This window comes from Anolis carolinensis, unplaced genomic scaffold, assembly GCF_035594765.1.
Source record: "Anolis carolinensis isolate JA03-04 unplaced genomic scaffold, rAnoCar3.1.pri scaffold_10, whole genome shotgun sequence".
Lineage (NCBI taxonomy): Eukaryota > Metazoa > Chordata > Lepidosauria > Squamata > Dactyloidae > Anolis > Anolis carolinensis.
In genome coordinates this window covers 15,686,355-15,703,944 of record NW_026943821.1, presented here as the reverse complement: position 1 = coordinate 15,703,944, position 17,590 = coordinate 15,686,355, and the positions used below count along the sequence as shown (strand labels likewise).

At 42.0% G+C, this 17,590-nt stretch overlaps 1 protein-coding gene across 1 annotated transcript; it reads right to left on the bottom strand.

Moving 5' to 3' along the window:
* Positions 1–4,961: 4,961 nt before the first annotated feature.
* Positions 4,962–15,864, bottom strand: psmc4 (proteasome 26S subunit, ATPase 4). Its single transcript, XM_008120932.2, has 11 exons — positions 15,715–15,864; positions 14,148–14,246; positions 13,548–13,734; positions 13,032–13,178; positions 12,044–12,153; positions 11,212–11,305; positions 10,869–11,036; positions 8,703–8,779; positions 8,085–8,253; positions 6,415–6,470; positions 4,962–5,211 (listed from the first exon to the last, which is right to left on the bottom strand). The coding sequence occupies exons 1-11, from the start codon at positions 15,748–15,750 to the stop codon at positions 5,098–5,100; spliced, it is 1,257 nt and encodes a 418-aa protein (XP_008119139.1). The 5' UTR covers positions 15,751–15,864; the 3' UTR covers positions 4,962–5,097.
* Between the last annotated feature and the right edge of the window lie 1,726 nt (positions 15,865–17,590).

Here is a 17,590-nt window from a genome sequence, read left to right as displayed (position 1 = left end):
TCTTCTTTCACCTTGGTTAGAAGGCTCCTCAGCTCCTCCTCGCTTTCAGCCATGAAAGTGGTATCATCTGCATATCTAAGGTTGTTAATGTTTCTTCCAGCAATTTTAACTCCAGCTTTGGATTCATCAAGGCTCGCAGATTGCATGATGTGTTCTGCATGCAAGTTGAATAAGCAGGGTGAGAGTATACAGCCCTGCCGTATTCCTTTCCCAATCTTGAACCAGTCTGTTGTTCCGTGATCTGTTTTTACTGTGGCTACTTGGTCGTTATACAGATTCCTCAGGAGACAGACAAGGTGACTTGGTATCCCCATACCACCAAGAACTTGCCAGTTCATTACAGTCCACACAGTCAAAGGCTTTAGAATAGTCAATAAAACAGAAATAGATGTTTTTCTGAAACTCCCTGGCTTCCTCCAATATCCAGCTGATATTGGCAATTTGGTCTCTCGTTCGTCTGCCTTTTCTAAATACAGCTTGTACATCTGGCAGCTCTCACTCCATGTATTGCTGGAGTCTACCTTGCAGGATCTTGAGCATGTTAAATAAGTGACACTGTACAAAAGTTTGAGCATTTTAGTGGGTTGTTGTATGTCTTTCGGGCTGTATGGCCATGTTCCAGAAGTATTCTCTCCTGACGCTTCGCCCACATCTATGGCAGGCATCCTCAGAGGTTGTGAGGTATGGATAAACTAAGTAAGGAAAGGAAAGGATATATATCTGTGGAGAGTCCAGGGTGTGGCAAGAGTCCTTTGTCACTGGGAAGCCAGCATTAATGTTTCAGTTAATCACCCTCATTAGCATTGGAAAGGTTTTGTCTTTTGCCTGGGGGCATCCTTTGTTCAGTCATTAGCTGTCCTCTGCCCTCAGAGTGTTGGTTCCCATCTACTGTTTTGATTTTAGAGTTTTTTAATACTAGTAGCCAGATTTTGTTCATTTTCATGGTTTCTTCCTTTCTGTTGAAGTTGTCCACATGCTTGTGGATTTCAATGGCTTCTCTGTGTAGTCTGATATGATAGTTGTTGGAATGGTCCAGAATTTCTGTGTTCTCAAATAATATACAAGTGCTCTGCTATGGCTGATTTCTCTGGTTGAATTAGTCTGCAGTGCCTTTCATGTTCTTGGACTCCTGTTTGGGTGCTGAGTTTGGTGGTCCCTCTGTAGACTTGTCCACAGCTGCATGGTATCCGGTAGACTCCTGCAGAGGAGAGAGGATCCCTCTTGTCCTTCGCTGACCGTAGCATTTGTTGGATTTTCTTTGTGGATCTGTAGTTTGTAGGTTGTGCTTCTTCATCAGTTTGCCTATGCGGTCAGTGGTTCCCTTGATGTATGGTAAGAACACCTTTCCTCTGGGTGGATCTTCGTCTTGACTCTCGTGGTTTGTTCTTGGCCTTGCAGCTCTTCTGATGTCTGTGGTGGAGTCTCCATTGGCCTGTAGAGCCCAGTTTAGGTGGTTTAGTTCACCTTGGAGGAGGTGAGGTTCACAGATTCTTTGTGCACGGTCTGTCAGGGCTTTGATTGTGCTCCTTTTTTGGCCCAATTGTTTAGTGTTTCCCTTTTTTGGTATGGGGATATAAGTTATGTACCTGGTATTCAATAACATTTATTGTCCATAGGCCATAAAATTCCCCCTGAATTATGAGACAGCTGGATCCCAGCTGGAGAAAAGAGGTGAATGAGATGAGTGAAAACAAGGAAATTGGCTACGCTTCTGTTTGGCACGTGCCTCCTTTTGCTCCATAAAAACCATGATCAAGGAGCCCTGTTTGCTTTGCAATCTAATAAACCCAAAGCAAACATGGGCTGAGATTTCCCTCGGAGCTTATCAGACGTTTGTGTTGTAGAGGCCACATGGCATGCTGGAATCATGCCAGCACACACCACTAAGGTCTCCAGTCATGTTAGGCTGAAGAAAAGAGGCTTCCTCTCTGCCAGCCCACACATAGCCCAAGGCATTTTGTTGCCAAGGACAAGATGGCATCCCCTTCGCATTACAAGTGCCTGGGGTGCTGAATCCTTCTGATGAGATAGTGTTCCTCACCCCATGTGAAGGCAGCTTTAGGAGGGGCTGGGAAGTTCTGTGTTACATGATATTGCTGCATCACCCAATGAAAATAACTGGTTTTCTTTCCCTAATGATAGTGCCAGCCATTTTGTCATTGAAATCACCAAGTTGCATTTAAACTATTGCAAGAGCCACTGGCATATCCATATGTTTTACCCTATTACACATTAGAAAGAGATTATCGTATATACTCTAAGATAAGCTGAGTTTTTCAGCCCTTATTTATGAGCTGAAAAAGCTTCCCCCGGCTTATAATCGGGTCAAGGTCAAGGCCGGCAACATTGCAATATGTGATCTATTTCTCTCTTCTCCTCCCTTATCAGTGTGTTTACTTTTGCAAAGCCTCCCTCGCTCTTAATCAAGGGAATGTTTTGAAGAGAGAGACACCCTTGCAAGTCAGGAAGAAGAAAAATATATATTCATTAATCTTATGAAAGCATTTTCCCCTGAAATATTTGTTAAACTCTCCTACAGATATATAGGCATTAACCCTTTGCAAGCTTTTGCAATCTCTATGTACCTTTATATGTGTATCTATCTATATACATTATTTTATATATGAATTTCCCCTCATATGTTTGCAGGTCTTTGCAAATCCTTTATACATATAGATCCATGTACCTGTATATCTGTAGCCATACATATACATTATTTTTATTTATGAATTTACCCTCATATGTTTGCAAGTCTCTGCAAATATCTATATAAAGAGAGAGGTCTGGATAGATATGAATATATTCTTACCTACCTATATATAGGGCTTGCAAATATTGTAGGGGAAATGCACACACACACACACACAGAGGGGATTTGCAAACGTTTCAGGGGGAAATGCGTATGTGAAATTAGTGTATATAATTATAGATCTATATCTAGCTCTGCATTGTTTATATAAGCATTGAATGTTTGCCTGTTACTATGTTGGAAGCCAGCCTGAGTCCCCATGGGGAGATAGGGTGGGATCCAAATGAAGTTTTATTTTTATTATTATTATTATTAGGTTATTGTTGATACCATATTGTTTTTGTTGCCCCTACTTTTCCACTTATAGAGCTAGTTTATTGCTTTTCTTTGAAATACGGTAAATATTCAGAAACATTTCACCTACTGATGCCTCGATTAATGAAATTTTATTGGTATCTATTTTTATTTTGAAATTTACCCGTAACTGCTGCATTTCCCATCCTCAGCTTATACTCGAGTCAATAAGTTATCCCAGTTTTTTGTGATAAAATTAGCTGCCTCGGCTTATACTAGAGTACATACGGTAATTGGAGAAATAGTATGGAAAAATGTCAATCTCCCCACTCTAACAATATGATTCTGACCCACACTTGGTCCCCTATAGTTGCTGTTAATACTGAAATCACATGGTCGGTGCAAAGATTACTTAGTGTGCATGTGGACAGATTAATTCAATCGCGTTTGCGTCTTAGCAAAGTAGTCTTGTAAGTACACTGAGGCATTACAGGGTGGAATTCCCTTAAATAAATAAATAATAAATACTTTATTTATACCCTGCCCTATCTCTCCAATATGGAAAAAAAATTACTGAAGAAGATGGGAAGCAAGCCTCACCAGAAGAAATGAAGTTATGGAGGGATGATGAGGAAAAGGAGTACTGCAGAGATGGAGAGCACAATGGGGAGAACAATGGGGGAAATGAGGAAAAAAATAAATATATGAATTATCGAGATTGTATTTTGTAATGGAACAGAATGGAAATGTAATAAAATTATTAATACAGTAAAAAAGAAATACAGCTTGTGTCAGGAATAGCTGAATTTCTAGAGTAAACGATGCAATAAAGCTAGAGCTGCAGTTGATGATAGCATGCGAGGTAAACAGCAGCTGCCTAGGAAAACATTTATTTTATCAACAAACTTTTTTTCTTGTGCCTGAGTTGTTTCCAGTTTATGACAACCCTCAGAAAACCTTTCACATTTTCTTGCCAAAAATTATTCGGGGGGGGGGGGGGTCATCTTTGCCTTCTTCTAAAGTTGAGGGTGTGACTTGTTCAAGGCCTTCTAATGTGTTATACAGTAGAGTCTCACTTATCCAACACTCGCTTATCCAACGTTCTGGATTATCCAATGCATTTTTGTAGTCAATGTTTTCAATATATCGTGATATTTTGGTGCTAAATTCATAAATACAGTAATTACTACATAGCATTACTACGTATTGAACTACTTTTCTGCCAAATTTGTTGTCTAACATGATGTTTTGGTGCTTCATTTGTAAAATCATAACCTAATTTGATGTTTAATAGGCTTTTCCTTAATGCCTCCTTATTATCCAACATATTCGCTTATCCAACATTCTGCCAGCCTGTTCATGTTGGATAAGTGAGACTCTACTGTACCTATACACATGAGAAAAATGTAAATGGTGGAGATATAAGCAACATGCTTTTGCCACAAGATGTCACCAGTTTTCAGATGCTGCTTCAGCCTGTGCCTAATGCAGAGGAATCATTTAATGACCTTGCAGTTTCAAGGCCTAACTGCTTCCTGCCTGGGGGAATCCTTTGTTGGGAGGTGTTAGCTGGCCCTAATGCAATTTTATTTATCCACACTTGGCGGGGGGAGGGTTGGGCTGTGAATAGATCTTCAGGCCCTTCGGCTGTTTCTAGAGTCTTTGGTTGGAAGACCTAGGAATTGAGCTTTGAACAATGTGGAAAGAACATACCTCCATTCATTATGGTAGAACTGGCATGAGAGAGAGGAAATAGGAACCCAGCTTCCATCAACTCTCGATAGCATGGCTATTGGTCTAATCCATTTCAAGCATTGGTCCCCATTAGGTACAGGAACAGAATCTATAAAAGACTGGATCAAATACAGCCAAGATAGGAATAAGGAGAAACTTATATCCTACAGAAAAAGGAAACAGCTGAAGTTCTAGATATTTATTCACAGGATAAATTTCACACACTGGCATCAGACATTACCACACCCCCCCAACTGTCCCTACCCACCAACCCCACCAAGGACTAAGACAACCAACCCATCTGTCTCCTTTTCCCATCTTTATTTGTAGAATTCATGCTCCTGTTCATCCTTCTTGATGACAGTCTTGTAGGCCTTCTCAAAATCCTTGGCCAGAACGATGTAGCGATTTTCCCGGACAGCAAGCATCCCAGCCTAAACAGAGAGAAAGGGGGGAGGGCAAAGGATGAGCTAAAGGCCTCAAAAGCAGGGAACACATCCCATGTTCGGAAATCTAAGAAAGGACATACTGTATTTCTTCACTTCTAAGACACACTTTCCCCTCATTATAAACATCTTTTATAAATGGGGAATCTTAAAATTGTGAGTATGATAGATAGATAGATAGATAGATAGATAGATAGATAGATAGATAGATAGATATGTGGTAAAGGTAAAGGTTTCCCCTGATGGAAAGTCAAGTCATGCCTGACTCTGGGGGTTGGTGCTCATCTCCATTTCTAAGCCGAAGAGCCAGCGTTGTCCGTTGACATCTCCAAGGTCATGTGGCTGGCATGACTGCATGAAGTGCCCTTACCTTCCTGCCGGAGCGGTACCTATTGACCTACTCACATTGGCATGTTTTCGAACTGCTAGGTTGGCAGAAGCTGGAGCTAACAGCGGCCGCTCACTCCACTCCCGGGATTTGAACCTGGGACCTTTCAGTCTGCAAGTTCAGCAACTCAGTGCTTTAACACACTTCGCCACCAAGTGGAGAGCTTGGCTATTTGGATATACTCAACTACTGTATATACTCAAGTATAACCCAACTCGAATATAAGCTGAGGCACCTATTTTTACCACAAAAACTGGGAAAACTTATTGACTTGAGTATAAGGGTGGGAAATGCAGCAGCTACTGATAAATTTCAAAAATAAAAATAGACACCAATAAAATAACATTGAGGCATCAGTAGGTTTAATGTTTTTGAATGTTTACATAAAACTGTAATTTAAGATAAAACTATCCAACTTGGATTACCATATATACTCCAGTATAAGCCAGCCCGAATATAAGCCGGCCAGGACTCTCACTTGAGTATAGGCCGAAGGGGGATTTTTCTGCCCTAAAAAAGGGCTTATACTCGAGTATATAGGTAATCTTCTTCTCCAGTCCTTACTGAGTAGTTCTTTTCCCTCCTTCCAAGACTTTGCTATTATAATTCTCGCCGCCACAAAACTATATTGACAAATTTCTACATCACCTTTACCGATTCTCTCTTTCTCCCATTTTCTCAATAGTTCAAAGTTACCAGATTACAATGGGGAAGTAGAAATCAAATCTATGAAATATGACCAAGGATACTGGCCAAGTGAATTTCTGGAATCAAATTAAATTGCCAAGACCTATAATACTAACCTCCTGGCAAATGGAGTTGATGTCAGCACCTGAGATTTTATCTGGCCGGGCCACATCTGGAAGGAGTGAAGGAAAATGGTGAAAAGAATGGGAACAACCTTCAGGAATGGGGATGCTTCTCCTGGATAAACCTTTCAGGAGTTTCCAGGTTTCTGTCTGAACTCAGGATGTACTTAGTCTTCCTAATCTGGTGCTCTACTGACATGCTGAACACCACCATCCCCAGTCAAGCACAGATTTCCCCCAACTGAGAGAAGACTGTGGTGAGAAGGCAGCGTGTATCTTTCACACTGAAACTTCTCACACATAGCCATGTCAAGCACATGCTGTCACATGTACAAGAGTTTCCAGGAACTCTCCAGCCTATCTGACACATCCAGTTCAAGTTGGAAATTTCCACCCTCAATTTGTTCCCAACAAGCTGCAGCAGAGAGATGAGCTGAGCAATGGAGTTATTCCACTAGACTTGCTGAGAGATGACTCGCTCTGCCCTCCCCTTTCTTCCCCTTTTCCTTTTGTTTTGTGGCTTTGCAGCTTGACAGCCTGGGGGCAGGGACTGCCTTGTCTTCATTAACTGTACAGAAGTTGCTACATGACCCTTTTTGCCTGACAAACAGATTAAAATGCCTTACATAGAATACACAAGAAGGTAAAAAAAAGAGGCTGGGAAGGGTAACCCTCTGTAGAAGATGAAATGAAATACAGAGAATTAATGCAATTAAGAAAAACTTTGGTTATAGTTTCCCCAATATTGTGCAAAATGCACCAGAGCACATTTTGGAACTTTTTAAGAAAACTTATTATAAGACAAGACTCATAGGAGTTAAAATCATCAGTTATTCCAGTCATCCTAGGTACCTATTAATTCGTGTTAATCCCAAATCCACAATTGGGATGATGAGTGTTATAATCAAACACAGCAAAGCACCTTAGAATGGAATGATTGGAATACAGTGTTGTTGAAGGTTTTTTTGGCCGGAATCACTTGGTTGCTGTGAATTGTATATTTATATTACATGCAATATTACTAATAATATTGCAATATAGCTGTATAATATAATATATTGTATGTATATATACTTGTAAACTGCCCTGAGTCCCCTTCAGAGTGAGAAGAGCAGGATATAAATGTCGCTAATAAATAAATAATAATAATTTTCCGGGCTGTATGGTCATGTTCCAGAAGCATTCTCTCCTGACGTTTCACCCACATCTATGGCAGGCATTCTCAGAGGTTGTGAGGTCTGTTGGAAACTAGGCAAGTGGGGTTTATATATCTATGGAATTTCCAGGGTGGGAGAAAGAACTCTTATCTATTCAAAGCAAGTGTGAATATTGCAATTGATCACCTTGAATAGAATTGAATAGCCTTGCAGCTTCAAAGCTTGGCTGCTTCCTGCCTAGGGGAATTTTTTGTTGGGAGGTGATTGGAATACAATTGCAAATGGGAGAGGGAGTTTCCAGCAATGGGTGAATTTGAGGAGCACATAGGCAGTCTACAACATCCTTCCCTATCACAAACCCACTCCTCTGACAGATCAACAGTGTTTAGGTATAAGGCAAGAGGCTTCCCTTTTCTGACAATGTGTCTTTCTTGTCTGGGTTTTTCAGCCCCCATATCTCCCTTCCCATAACCCTTAGCTATCCCAGTGAACTCTCCAGAAGGATACAGTCCTCTAGATCCACCTCCTCAGACAGGTTCATCTTGCTAGTGATGGTGGAGAAGATTAATCGTTTCTGACGTCGATCCGGAAGAGGAAACTCAATCTTACGGTCAAGGCGACCTGGTCGGAGTAGAGCAGGGTCCAGGGTATCTGCTCGATTTGTGGCCATTATCACCTGGGATGGGAGAAGCCCCCAACATGAAAACATGCTGACTGTTCTGAATTATGAAGAGACAACTTTTCCCAGCTCCAGAAGTATTCTCTCCCACCTCGCCTCCCCTCCAGTAAACATAAGCAGTGCAACTGAGGTAAACTGCAGATTCAAATCCTCTGAGATTCATAGGTAATATCTCTGGCTTAATCATGGCACAAAATAGTAAAAATCCAAATTGGGAAATGATGCTGAGTTTATGATAAAATGATTTTTAAAAAATTATAAACAAGTTCTAAACAGATAATTTTCAGGCTCTGAGGACTTGGCTCTGTTTCTGAGCTTTCCACCACCAAAAGTTTTGAAGATCCTTTCTGAATGGAGAAAACTTTCACATCCAGCGAGAGGATAGCCACCCTGCACCTATTTAATTCTGTCCTTTCCCAATTCCTCATCGGCTTCCCCCAACGCACCTTGACATTGACGTTTTGGTCAAAGCCATCCATCTGGTTGAGTAGCTCCAGGAGGATGCGTTGGACCTCTCTATCCGCTGTAAAAAGAATAACATAACTATCCTCTGATATTCTGGAATACGGAATCAAGCCTCACTGATCACAGTCAAATTTGTCTGGAATCCAATAGCTGGCATGAAAGCAGAGCTTGGAAAAGCTCCTTTTGGATGACGACTGCTAAAATCCTCCAAACAGCAGGGCTAACGGTTATATTGATCAGAGGATTTTGGAAGCTATAGTACAAAAGAACAACTTTTCCAAGTTTACATTACATCCTGAAGAGCTTAAGCTTTAATTTGTAAAGAAAATCCACATCCTTGTGATGACCCAGTAAAAACAGAAGATTTTTTTTTCTTTTGTGCATAGTAAGAATTTAGAAAAATCAGAGTGGAACAAGTGGTTTGCAAAAAAAAAAAAAATGCTCCCTTGTTTCAGTTCCAAATGTTTTCTCTTCTCAAGATGCTCTATTCCAGGGTTTAGAAAACCTCTGGCACTTTAGGTATTTTGGACTTCAATTCCTAGAAGCCACAACACAGCCAATGGTAAGGGACTGTAACCGTATAGTCCAAAACATGGAATGTTAATGTTTGTTTCGGCTACATAAAGAGAAGTATCAGTGCAGATATCAGAACTTCTGATGAACAATCAAAAATAATGTCAGTGTGCTACGAAGTCTGTCAGACTGAAAATAGCAAGAATTACAAGCCTGCCCACCTTTGTATCTCCCCTCTTCTTCCATGCCTATTGGTCATCCTAGGCATGGCTAAATAAATCCAGATTCAGACACTAGCCTCAGAAAATGAAATATTCAGAGAAAACACGTTTTAACTACTCAAGAATTGGCACAGGCTTCTTTCCCACCACCTCACCTGGGCCACACATTGAGAGCAGTTATCACAGGCCAACCATGGGAAAGAGCTGCTCTGCTCAGCAGACAAAAGAATTCTTGAACCCCAAGATTCTGGCACATTTGTATGACACAGAGAGAAAAACTACAGCTCAAGATGGTTGGAATTTCACCAGCCTTCCTTGGTGGCCATGATGTTGACAACAATTAAGGTGTCAGATTTCTTGTACTCATCTACACAGGCTAATGGAAATGGTGGCGGCAGGAAGAGTTGGTATGTTTTCTTTTTGCTCTCTTTCCACTAGTTATACTAATTGTGCTTATTGCAGTATTTTAGGTTGATAATAAAAACAAAATCTTTTACATGGTGTCTTACATATATAGTACAATGTGCTCAATATAAATATTACACAATGTATCAGCCTTCTCCATGCTCTTGTCTTCTAGTACTGAGGATAGTAGGATTTGTAAGTCAAAAGAGCTTGAAAGCACCAAAGCAAGGAAGACTGCAACATACAATATAGTACCATGAGTTTCATATTCCAGTTAAAACATCTACAGCACCCCAACAGCTGGAACTAGTGAATATTACCTTTGGATTAGGTAAAGGTAAAGGTTTTTCCCTGACATAAAGTCCAGTCGTGTCTGACTCTGGGGGTTTGGTGCTCATCTCCATTTCTCAGCCGAAGAGCCGGCGTTGTCCATAGACACCTCCAAGGTCATGTAGCCAGTATGACTGCAAGGAGCGCCGTTACCTTCCCGCCGGAGTGGTACCTATTGATCTACTCACATTTGCATGTTTTCGAACTGCTAGGTTGGCAGAAGCTGGGGCTAACAGCGGGCACTCACTCCCCGGATTCAAACCTGCGACCTTTTGGTCAGCAAGTTCAGCAGCTCAGCACTTTAACACACTGTGCCACCGGGGCTCCCCACCTTTGGATTACAGTTACCAAAATCTGTCTACCTGAGGCAAATAATTTAAGCTGGAGGAATCTGGAAGTTGTGGTCCAAGCAAATATTTCCCAAAATCCGTGGGTATCATACTGCTCCCACTGCCCCCAAACAGCAGTCAGATGAGACGAGGACATAATGGTTGACCGCAAAACACTGTGCCATGCCTTGCCAAGTAAATACCACACACATCAAAGCCATTTCAAGGAATGAACAGACACTACTGTCCTGTATTTATTGCTCCATCAATGGAATTTCTCTTGAACTGTCCCTCCTCTCCCATCTGTTGACTGCTGACTAAACACCCATCCCCCAGTTTCCTAACTCACCTCCAGTCTGGGCATCAAAGCGCTTGGTGGCAATGGCATCAATCTCATCAATGAAGATGATGGCAGGGGCATTTTCTTTGGCCAGACGAAAGACGTCTCGCACCATGCGTGGCCCTTCGCCCAGGTACTTCTGCACAAACTCAGATCCCACTACACGGATAAAGGCAGCTGGAGAAAAAGGCAGTGTTAGGCTTTATTTCCCCAAGTCCCATAGTAAGATAATTTGCAGAATATGCATTTATTTCCTAGCCAAAACCTTACAAAATTCATGGGGTTGCCATTAGTTGACAGATTCACTGAGACAGTGATTTCTCCCACCCAATGAAGCCAATGCCTCACCTACCTGTGGTGTGATGGGCCACTGCTTTGGCCAGCATGGTCTTTCCACAGCCGGGAGGGCCATACATGAGGACACCTCGTGGGGGGTCTATTCCGATCTGGAAGAGCCACAATGAAAGAAGGCTATTTCTAGGGCTGTTACCACATTTTAGCTCACAGCACATCTGCTCCCAAAAAGTGACATGAGAGATCACTCAAGGGGAGATGATGGGAAAACCCCACTCCTGTTTTTAGATCAAAGTTGGGAAAGTTGGCTTGGGAAGGGAAAAGGGCTCAGTTTCTCCTGTTTCCCAAGTTGGGAGACCGGGAAGAGATGGTCAGGGAGGGAAAGGGGTGCTGTTTCTCCTCCGTCTCTCAGACCTTGGGGAGGGAAGCCCCTGTTCCACCATCAAGTAGAGGCTGGCAAATTCGCTAGTCTCATCCTGATGGAGGAGCAAAGGCACCTTTTGGCATGTGATTGTAATGCGCCATCAAATCTAATGCACATCTCAATTTTGGCTAAGCACTTAAGCCAAAGATGTGCATTAGCATTTGGGTAAATACGGTAAATCTTTTACAGAAGTCATAACTACCAGAACCAAGTCTGAATAAGAGATTCCCATAAGCTATGGGGACTTTTCTAAAGGAGAAACTGGTAAAGGGTACTGAAATTACTTTTTTATATACCTCCCCCCCCCCCCCAAATCCCAAGTCAGTATAGTAATGGCAGTGAGATTCTGGAAACTAAAGCCCAATATGGTAACAGTTCAAAGTTTTGATTAGAATGAAAAAAAATAAATGGGTAATTTTGAATACATTCATGTACTTTTTGCAAACAAGGACTATAGATCAAATACCTGTTTGTAGAGCTCAAAATGGGTGAGGGGCAACTCTACTGCCTCCCTCACTTCCTGTTTCTGAATATCCATCCCTCCAATATCAGCATACATCACATCTGGCTTCTGATCTGTTTAGAGAAGACCAACAAAAACTAAAGTAATGCCCAGCCTTAAAAAAGGTCCTCAATACCATTGTTCCAACACAGAATATCACTGGTCTGCTACTGCTATCATTGGCTACAGTATGTCATCCCATGGTTACAGCTCTGTTCTTATTCCCACTCCCTGGCCCTATTGTTTATGGTCATGTTTACATTAGCTATAACCATTGATGGATGAGTGCTGTTTTGTTTCAAGTTTTATGCTGTTGTTACATGCTTATGTATTTTATTCAATTTTATTTTATATTGTGTTTTTATTTCATGTCCTGCTATTAGGCACCTTGTGCCTTGTGTAAGCCGCCCCGGGTGCCTTTGGGGAGATGGTGGTGGGATACAAGAATAAAGTTATTGTTATTATTTATTATTATATCTCTTTATTATTATTATATTAATATTCATTATTATATTATAGCTTATAAAGTTGTTGTTGCTGTTGTTTTGTTGTTGTTATTATTATTGACCAGAGCCATAGTTCAGCAACAATAGGAGTGTCACCCATCCATCCTGCTTTACAAACATTGTCAAGAAATCTTGATTTCTCTTGGGCCTCACTTATCAAGTGCACCCAGGGAAAGTAACAATATATAAGCTTTCTTTGACCATCCAAAGATATGCTTTGCAAGTTTTAGCACCACCAATACTATCTTGTAAGATACTGTCCATGAAGTATATGGTTTTGCTTCCACAAATTGCCAAGATACGTAAAAGCCCCCAAAATTGTGACTCCAAGTCATCCAAAAGAAAAACGGAGAGTGCCTTGATATAACTTTAAGTGATGGCCCTTGGGAGGCAGGAGATGAAATACTTGTCCCTCCACACCTGCCACCCCTGGTTCAGAGTCTTACCTGAGGTAAGCATCATAATGCTGCTGTCAGCCTCAGGAGGCAACACGTCCACCAAGGCATTGCTGTGCTTGTGTAGGGCCACAGAAGCATTGGGCTTTAGCAGTTCCCGGTCAATGGTGCTCAAGATACGGACATAATAGTTGGAGCCTGCAAGAGAAATACTGTCAAGGTAAGAACAGAAAGTCTTTCAGTGAGGGAAGACAGATTTTCTAATGTGACTCTGAGAATGAGGTGCATGCTTTTGAAGTTAATAGCCTTGATCAGCTGTTAGGGCAGAGAACCCTGGGCAGGCCTGTGAGTTAATATCTGTCCTTAGCCTGCTTTTCCCTTAGCCTGTTGAGTGTAGCTACTATTTTAATTTCTAAACATGCCCTGGATCCAGTGAAATTCTGAACATTAGGGGAAAATAAAGTGGCAGCCATCAACCATCACGATCAAGTAACCTGCCTTGTACATCAATTGGGTAGAGGGGGAGTGTATCTATCAGACTGGGAAGAAAAAAGGCAGTTGACATACCTGTGGTGGATCCAACAATGGCTGTATTCTGATCAACTGCCTCTAGGAACTGGCCAATGACAAGAGGGATGCTTTGGATACGTTTCACCTCCTCCTGGGCATGTAGGAATTCCTTCTTAAGGTTCTTCTGTTCATCCTTGATATACTCTTCTTGGACCTCCAAGAACTCCAGCTCCTGTTGTAATTTCTGAACACAAAAAGATATAGGAACCTTCCTTCAGCATCCTCCTGTTGCACCATCAGAATTGCTGGCTCAGTAGGCAAAAAACCTGCCCAGCTACATCATGGCTGTTCTCCACTACAACGCCAGCAGAAAAGATTTCTGGCAATCTTGCTTCTTAAAAAATGGTTTTGAATTATTTTAATTTGATAGTTTTAGAAATTTTATGCAACAGCACAAATCAGCATCTATGTTACAGTTACTATCACTAGTAGTACATTTTTAAAAACTCTATAACTAGGGCTGAAAAACTATGGAATTTAGCCACAGGAGGCTTGCAGATTGAATTTTCCCCACTTCTGTTCTATAGTGACAAATCTAGAGTGAAAGACAGATGCAACAGCTTCTGTCAGTACTACAGACAGTGCAGATTGTCTTACCTTGTATCGGCTATATAGATCTTCGACATCCTCAGCCTCAGGAACCAGGAAGGAGAGGCCAGTCTGTGGCCTGGAGATAGAGAGAGCAGGAATCTCATCCTAGAAGCAATTAGGGAATTGAAAGTTGTTTGGAAGACTTTCACATACTGCAAGAGGTAACTAATAGGGTATGATGGCCTCATAGAACAACTGTTTACTCCAAACTCTTACAAAATAATATGGGATTCCATCAGCACCATGTATTAACTCTACAATTGAACCCAGAGGACAGCTAGGGGCACTCCTTGAACATCAAAGCATGTGCATCACCTATAACTGCAACCAATGGAGTCTTGAAGATAGATCAATTGAAGCAGACACTCGTTCACAGACTATTATATTTATTTACAACACTTTTATTTTCATCTTCCTCCAAGTAGCATTCAGTTGTCCCTACTTTATGCTCACAAGACATTCAGAATAGCTGACCCAAGGTCATCCAGTGAGTTTGATGGCTTAATGGGAAGATACAGTCCAGCACTCTCAATATTAAACCACATTGACTCTCATAAAGTGCATCTAATATGGAAGGTTCTAATTATGAAAACATATTGACATGAAATTCCTCTTTTTGGAATACACGTTAAGTGTCACATAACGATTAACATAGTTGCCTCACATTGAAATCTTACTTTCCCCATAAAAATACTAGAGGCACAGTAATCCCCACTTCCTACAATCTGAAATTTTGGAACATTAATATATACATATATATATATATATATAATTTATAAATGTATAATATATTGTATATACATATAATATTGACAATAATATTATAATGGAATACAATATTATACTACTAATAATACAATATAATAATAATAATTATATATTATATATTAAATGCAATATTACTAATAATATTACCATACAATGATATGGTACAATATAGTAATTTAATGCTTATATTGTACTATGCTAGTAATATATTGTATGTTCATTTGATTTGTAAGCTGCTCTGAGTCCCCTTTGGAGTGAGAAGAGTGGGATATAAATGTAGTAAATAAATAAATAAATATTAGTGGCAGTTTTCACCTGCAGTTCTGGCTGGCCACAACTCCCATGACCCTCTATCTGACCCCATTAAACCCCAGTAGTATTTTAAGGCTGGCTGTACACTGCCATATAATCTGGCTCAAAGTAGATGGTCTGGATTCAGAAACTGTTTTATATGGCAGAGCGCATGAGACTTAATTAGGATCTGCGTGCCATGTTTGGTCCACATGCATCAAACTAGCTAGCAAAGATGCATATAATACACTATGGAACACACCAAAACACTCTCGACAGGTTGGCCATTTGGCTTTTAATAAATGGTGAGTGACAGGCCTGGGTCCTGGCAGCCATTGTCCTCAGAGGAAGGAAGAGGCAGGAAGCAGTGACTCGGCATCTCGCTCCGATGCAGGGCCCTCGGCGCCCAGTCCGCCTGCCTCTCGGGCCCAGGATCCGGGGAGAAAGAATAGGAGAAGGGCAAACGGCGTTCGGGACGCCCCGCAGCCTCTCACGCCTCCCCGCGCCTCCTCACCTGCGCTTTCTCCACTAGGATCCCGATCTCCTCCATTTTTGCCGCTCCACCGGAAGCCAGGCTACTTGTTTCACCAATTTCCGGAAAGGTTCCGGAAGCTGGCGCCTGGCCTTATGGGAGATGTAGTTCTTTTGTGTGTGCGAGAGAAAAAGGCAGCTCTGCTTCTAGATCAGGCGTGGACAAACGTTGTCCCTCCCCCAAGGTGTTTTGGACGTGATGCCAAACCGAATTAACTCTACAATGTAGATGCACCCTCTACTATATTCCTCACCTAGGAGGACAGACACTTAGGCCTTCTACACTATCATATACACGATCTGCTTTAGACTGGATTATATGAGTCTATACTGCCATATAATCTAGAAGCAAACAATATACATTACCGGTTTTGAACTGGATTATATGAGTCTACACTGCCATATAGGAGCCCCGGTGGCGAAATGTGTTAAAGCGCTGAGCTGCTGAACTTGCAGACCGAAAGATCCCAGGTTCAAACCCCGGGAGCGGCGTGAGCAGCCACTGTTAGCTCCAGCTCCTGCCAACCTAGCAGTTCGAAAACATGCCAATGTGAGTAGATCAATAGGTACCGCTCCGGCAGGAAGGTAACTGCGCTCCATGCAGTCATGCCAGCCACATGACCTTGGAGGTGTCTACGGACAACACCGGCTCTTCGGCTTAGAAATGGAGATGAGCACCAACCCCCAGAGTCGGACTGCTACTGCTGCTCAGTTGTATAGTCGTCTCCGACTCTTCGTGACCTCATGGGCCAGTCCACGCCAGAGCTCCCTGTCAGCCGTCACCGCCCCCAGTTCCTTCAAGGTCGAGGCAGTCACTTCAAGGATCCCATCCATCCAGCCCTTGGTCGGCCTCTCTTCCTTTTTCCTTCGATTTTCCCCTAGCATCGTGATCTTTTCCAAGCTTTCCTGTCTTCTCATGATGTGGCCAAAATACTTCATCTTTGCCTCTAATATCCTTCCCCCCAGTGAGCAGCCATTGGGCATTATTTCCTGGAGGATGGACTGGTTGGATCTTCTTGCGGTCCAAGGCACTCTCAGGATTTTCCTCCAGCACCAGAGTTCAAAAGCATCTATCTTCCTTTGCTTGGCCTTCCTTATGGTCCAGCTTTCGCGTCCATAGGTTATTATGGGGAATACCATTGCTTTGACTATGCGGACCTTCGTTGCCAGTGTGATGTCTCTGCTTTTCACTATTTTGTCAAGGTTAGCCATTGCTCTCCTCCCAAGAAGGAAACATCTTCTGATTTCCTGGCTGCAGTCTGTATCTGCAGTGATCTTCACGCCTAGAAATATAAAGTCTGTCACTGCCTCCACACTTTCTCCTATATTTGCCAGTTATCAATAGGTGTAGTTGCCATGATCTTGGTTTTCTTGACGTTTAACTGCAACCCGGCTTTTGCACTTTCTTCGTTCACCTTGGTGATAAGGCTCCTCAGCTCTTCCTCGCTTTCGGCCATCAGAGTGGTATCATCTGCATATCTAAGGTTGTTAATGTTTCTTCCAGCAATTTTAACTCCGGCCTTGGATTCCTCAAGCCCCGCATGTCGCATGATGTGTTCTGCATCCAAGTTGAATAGGGAGGGTGAAAGTATACAGCCCTGCCGCACTCCTTTCCCAATCTTGAACCAGTCTGTTATTCCCTGATCTATTCTTACTGTGGCTACTTGGTCTTTATACAGATTTCTCAGGAGACAGACAAGGTGACTTGGTATCCCCAGACCACCAAGAACATGCCATAGTTTATTATGATCCACACAATCGAAGGCTTTAGAATAGTCAATAAAGCAGAAGTAGATGTTTTTCTGAAACTCCCTGGCAGAGTCAGACATGTCAGGGGAAACCTTTACCTTTTTTACACT

Excerpts from the sequence above, each read along its gene's own strand:
- psmc4 (XM_008120932.2), bottom strand. The coding sequence starts at position 15,750 with ATGGAGGAGATCGGGATCCTAGTGGAGAAAGCGCAG. Across the intron at positions 13,735-14,147 it reads ATCTATATAGCCGATACAAG|AAATTACAACAGGAGCTGGA; the intron begins GTAAGACAATCT and ends TTTTGTGTTCAG. Across the intron at positions 11,306-12,043 it reads ATTTTGAGCTCTACAAACAG|ATCGGAATAGACCCCCCACG; the intron begins GTATTTGATCTA and ends TGGCTCTTCCAG.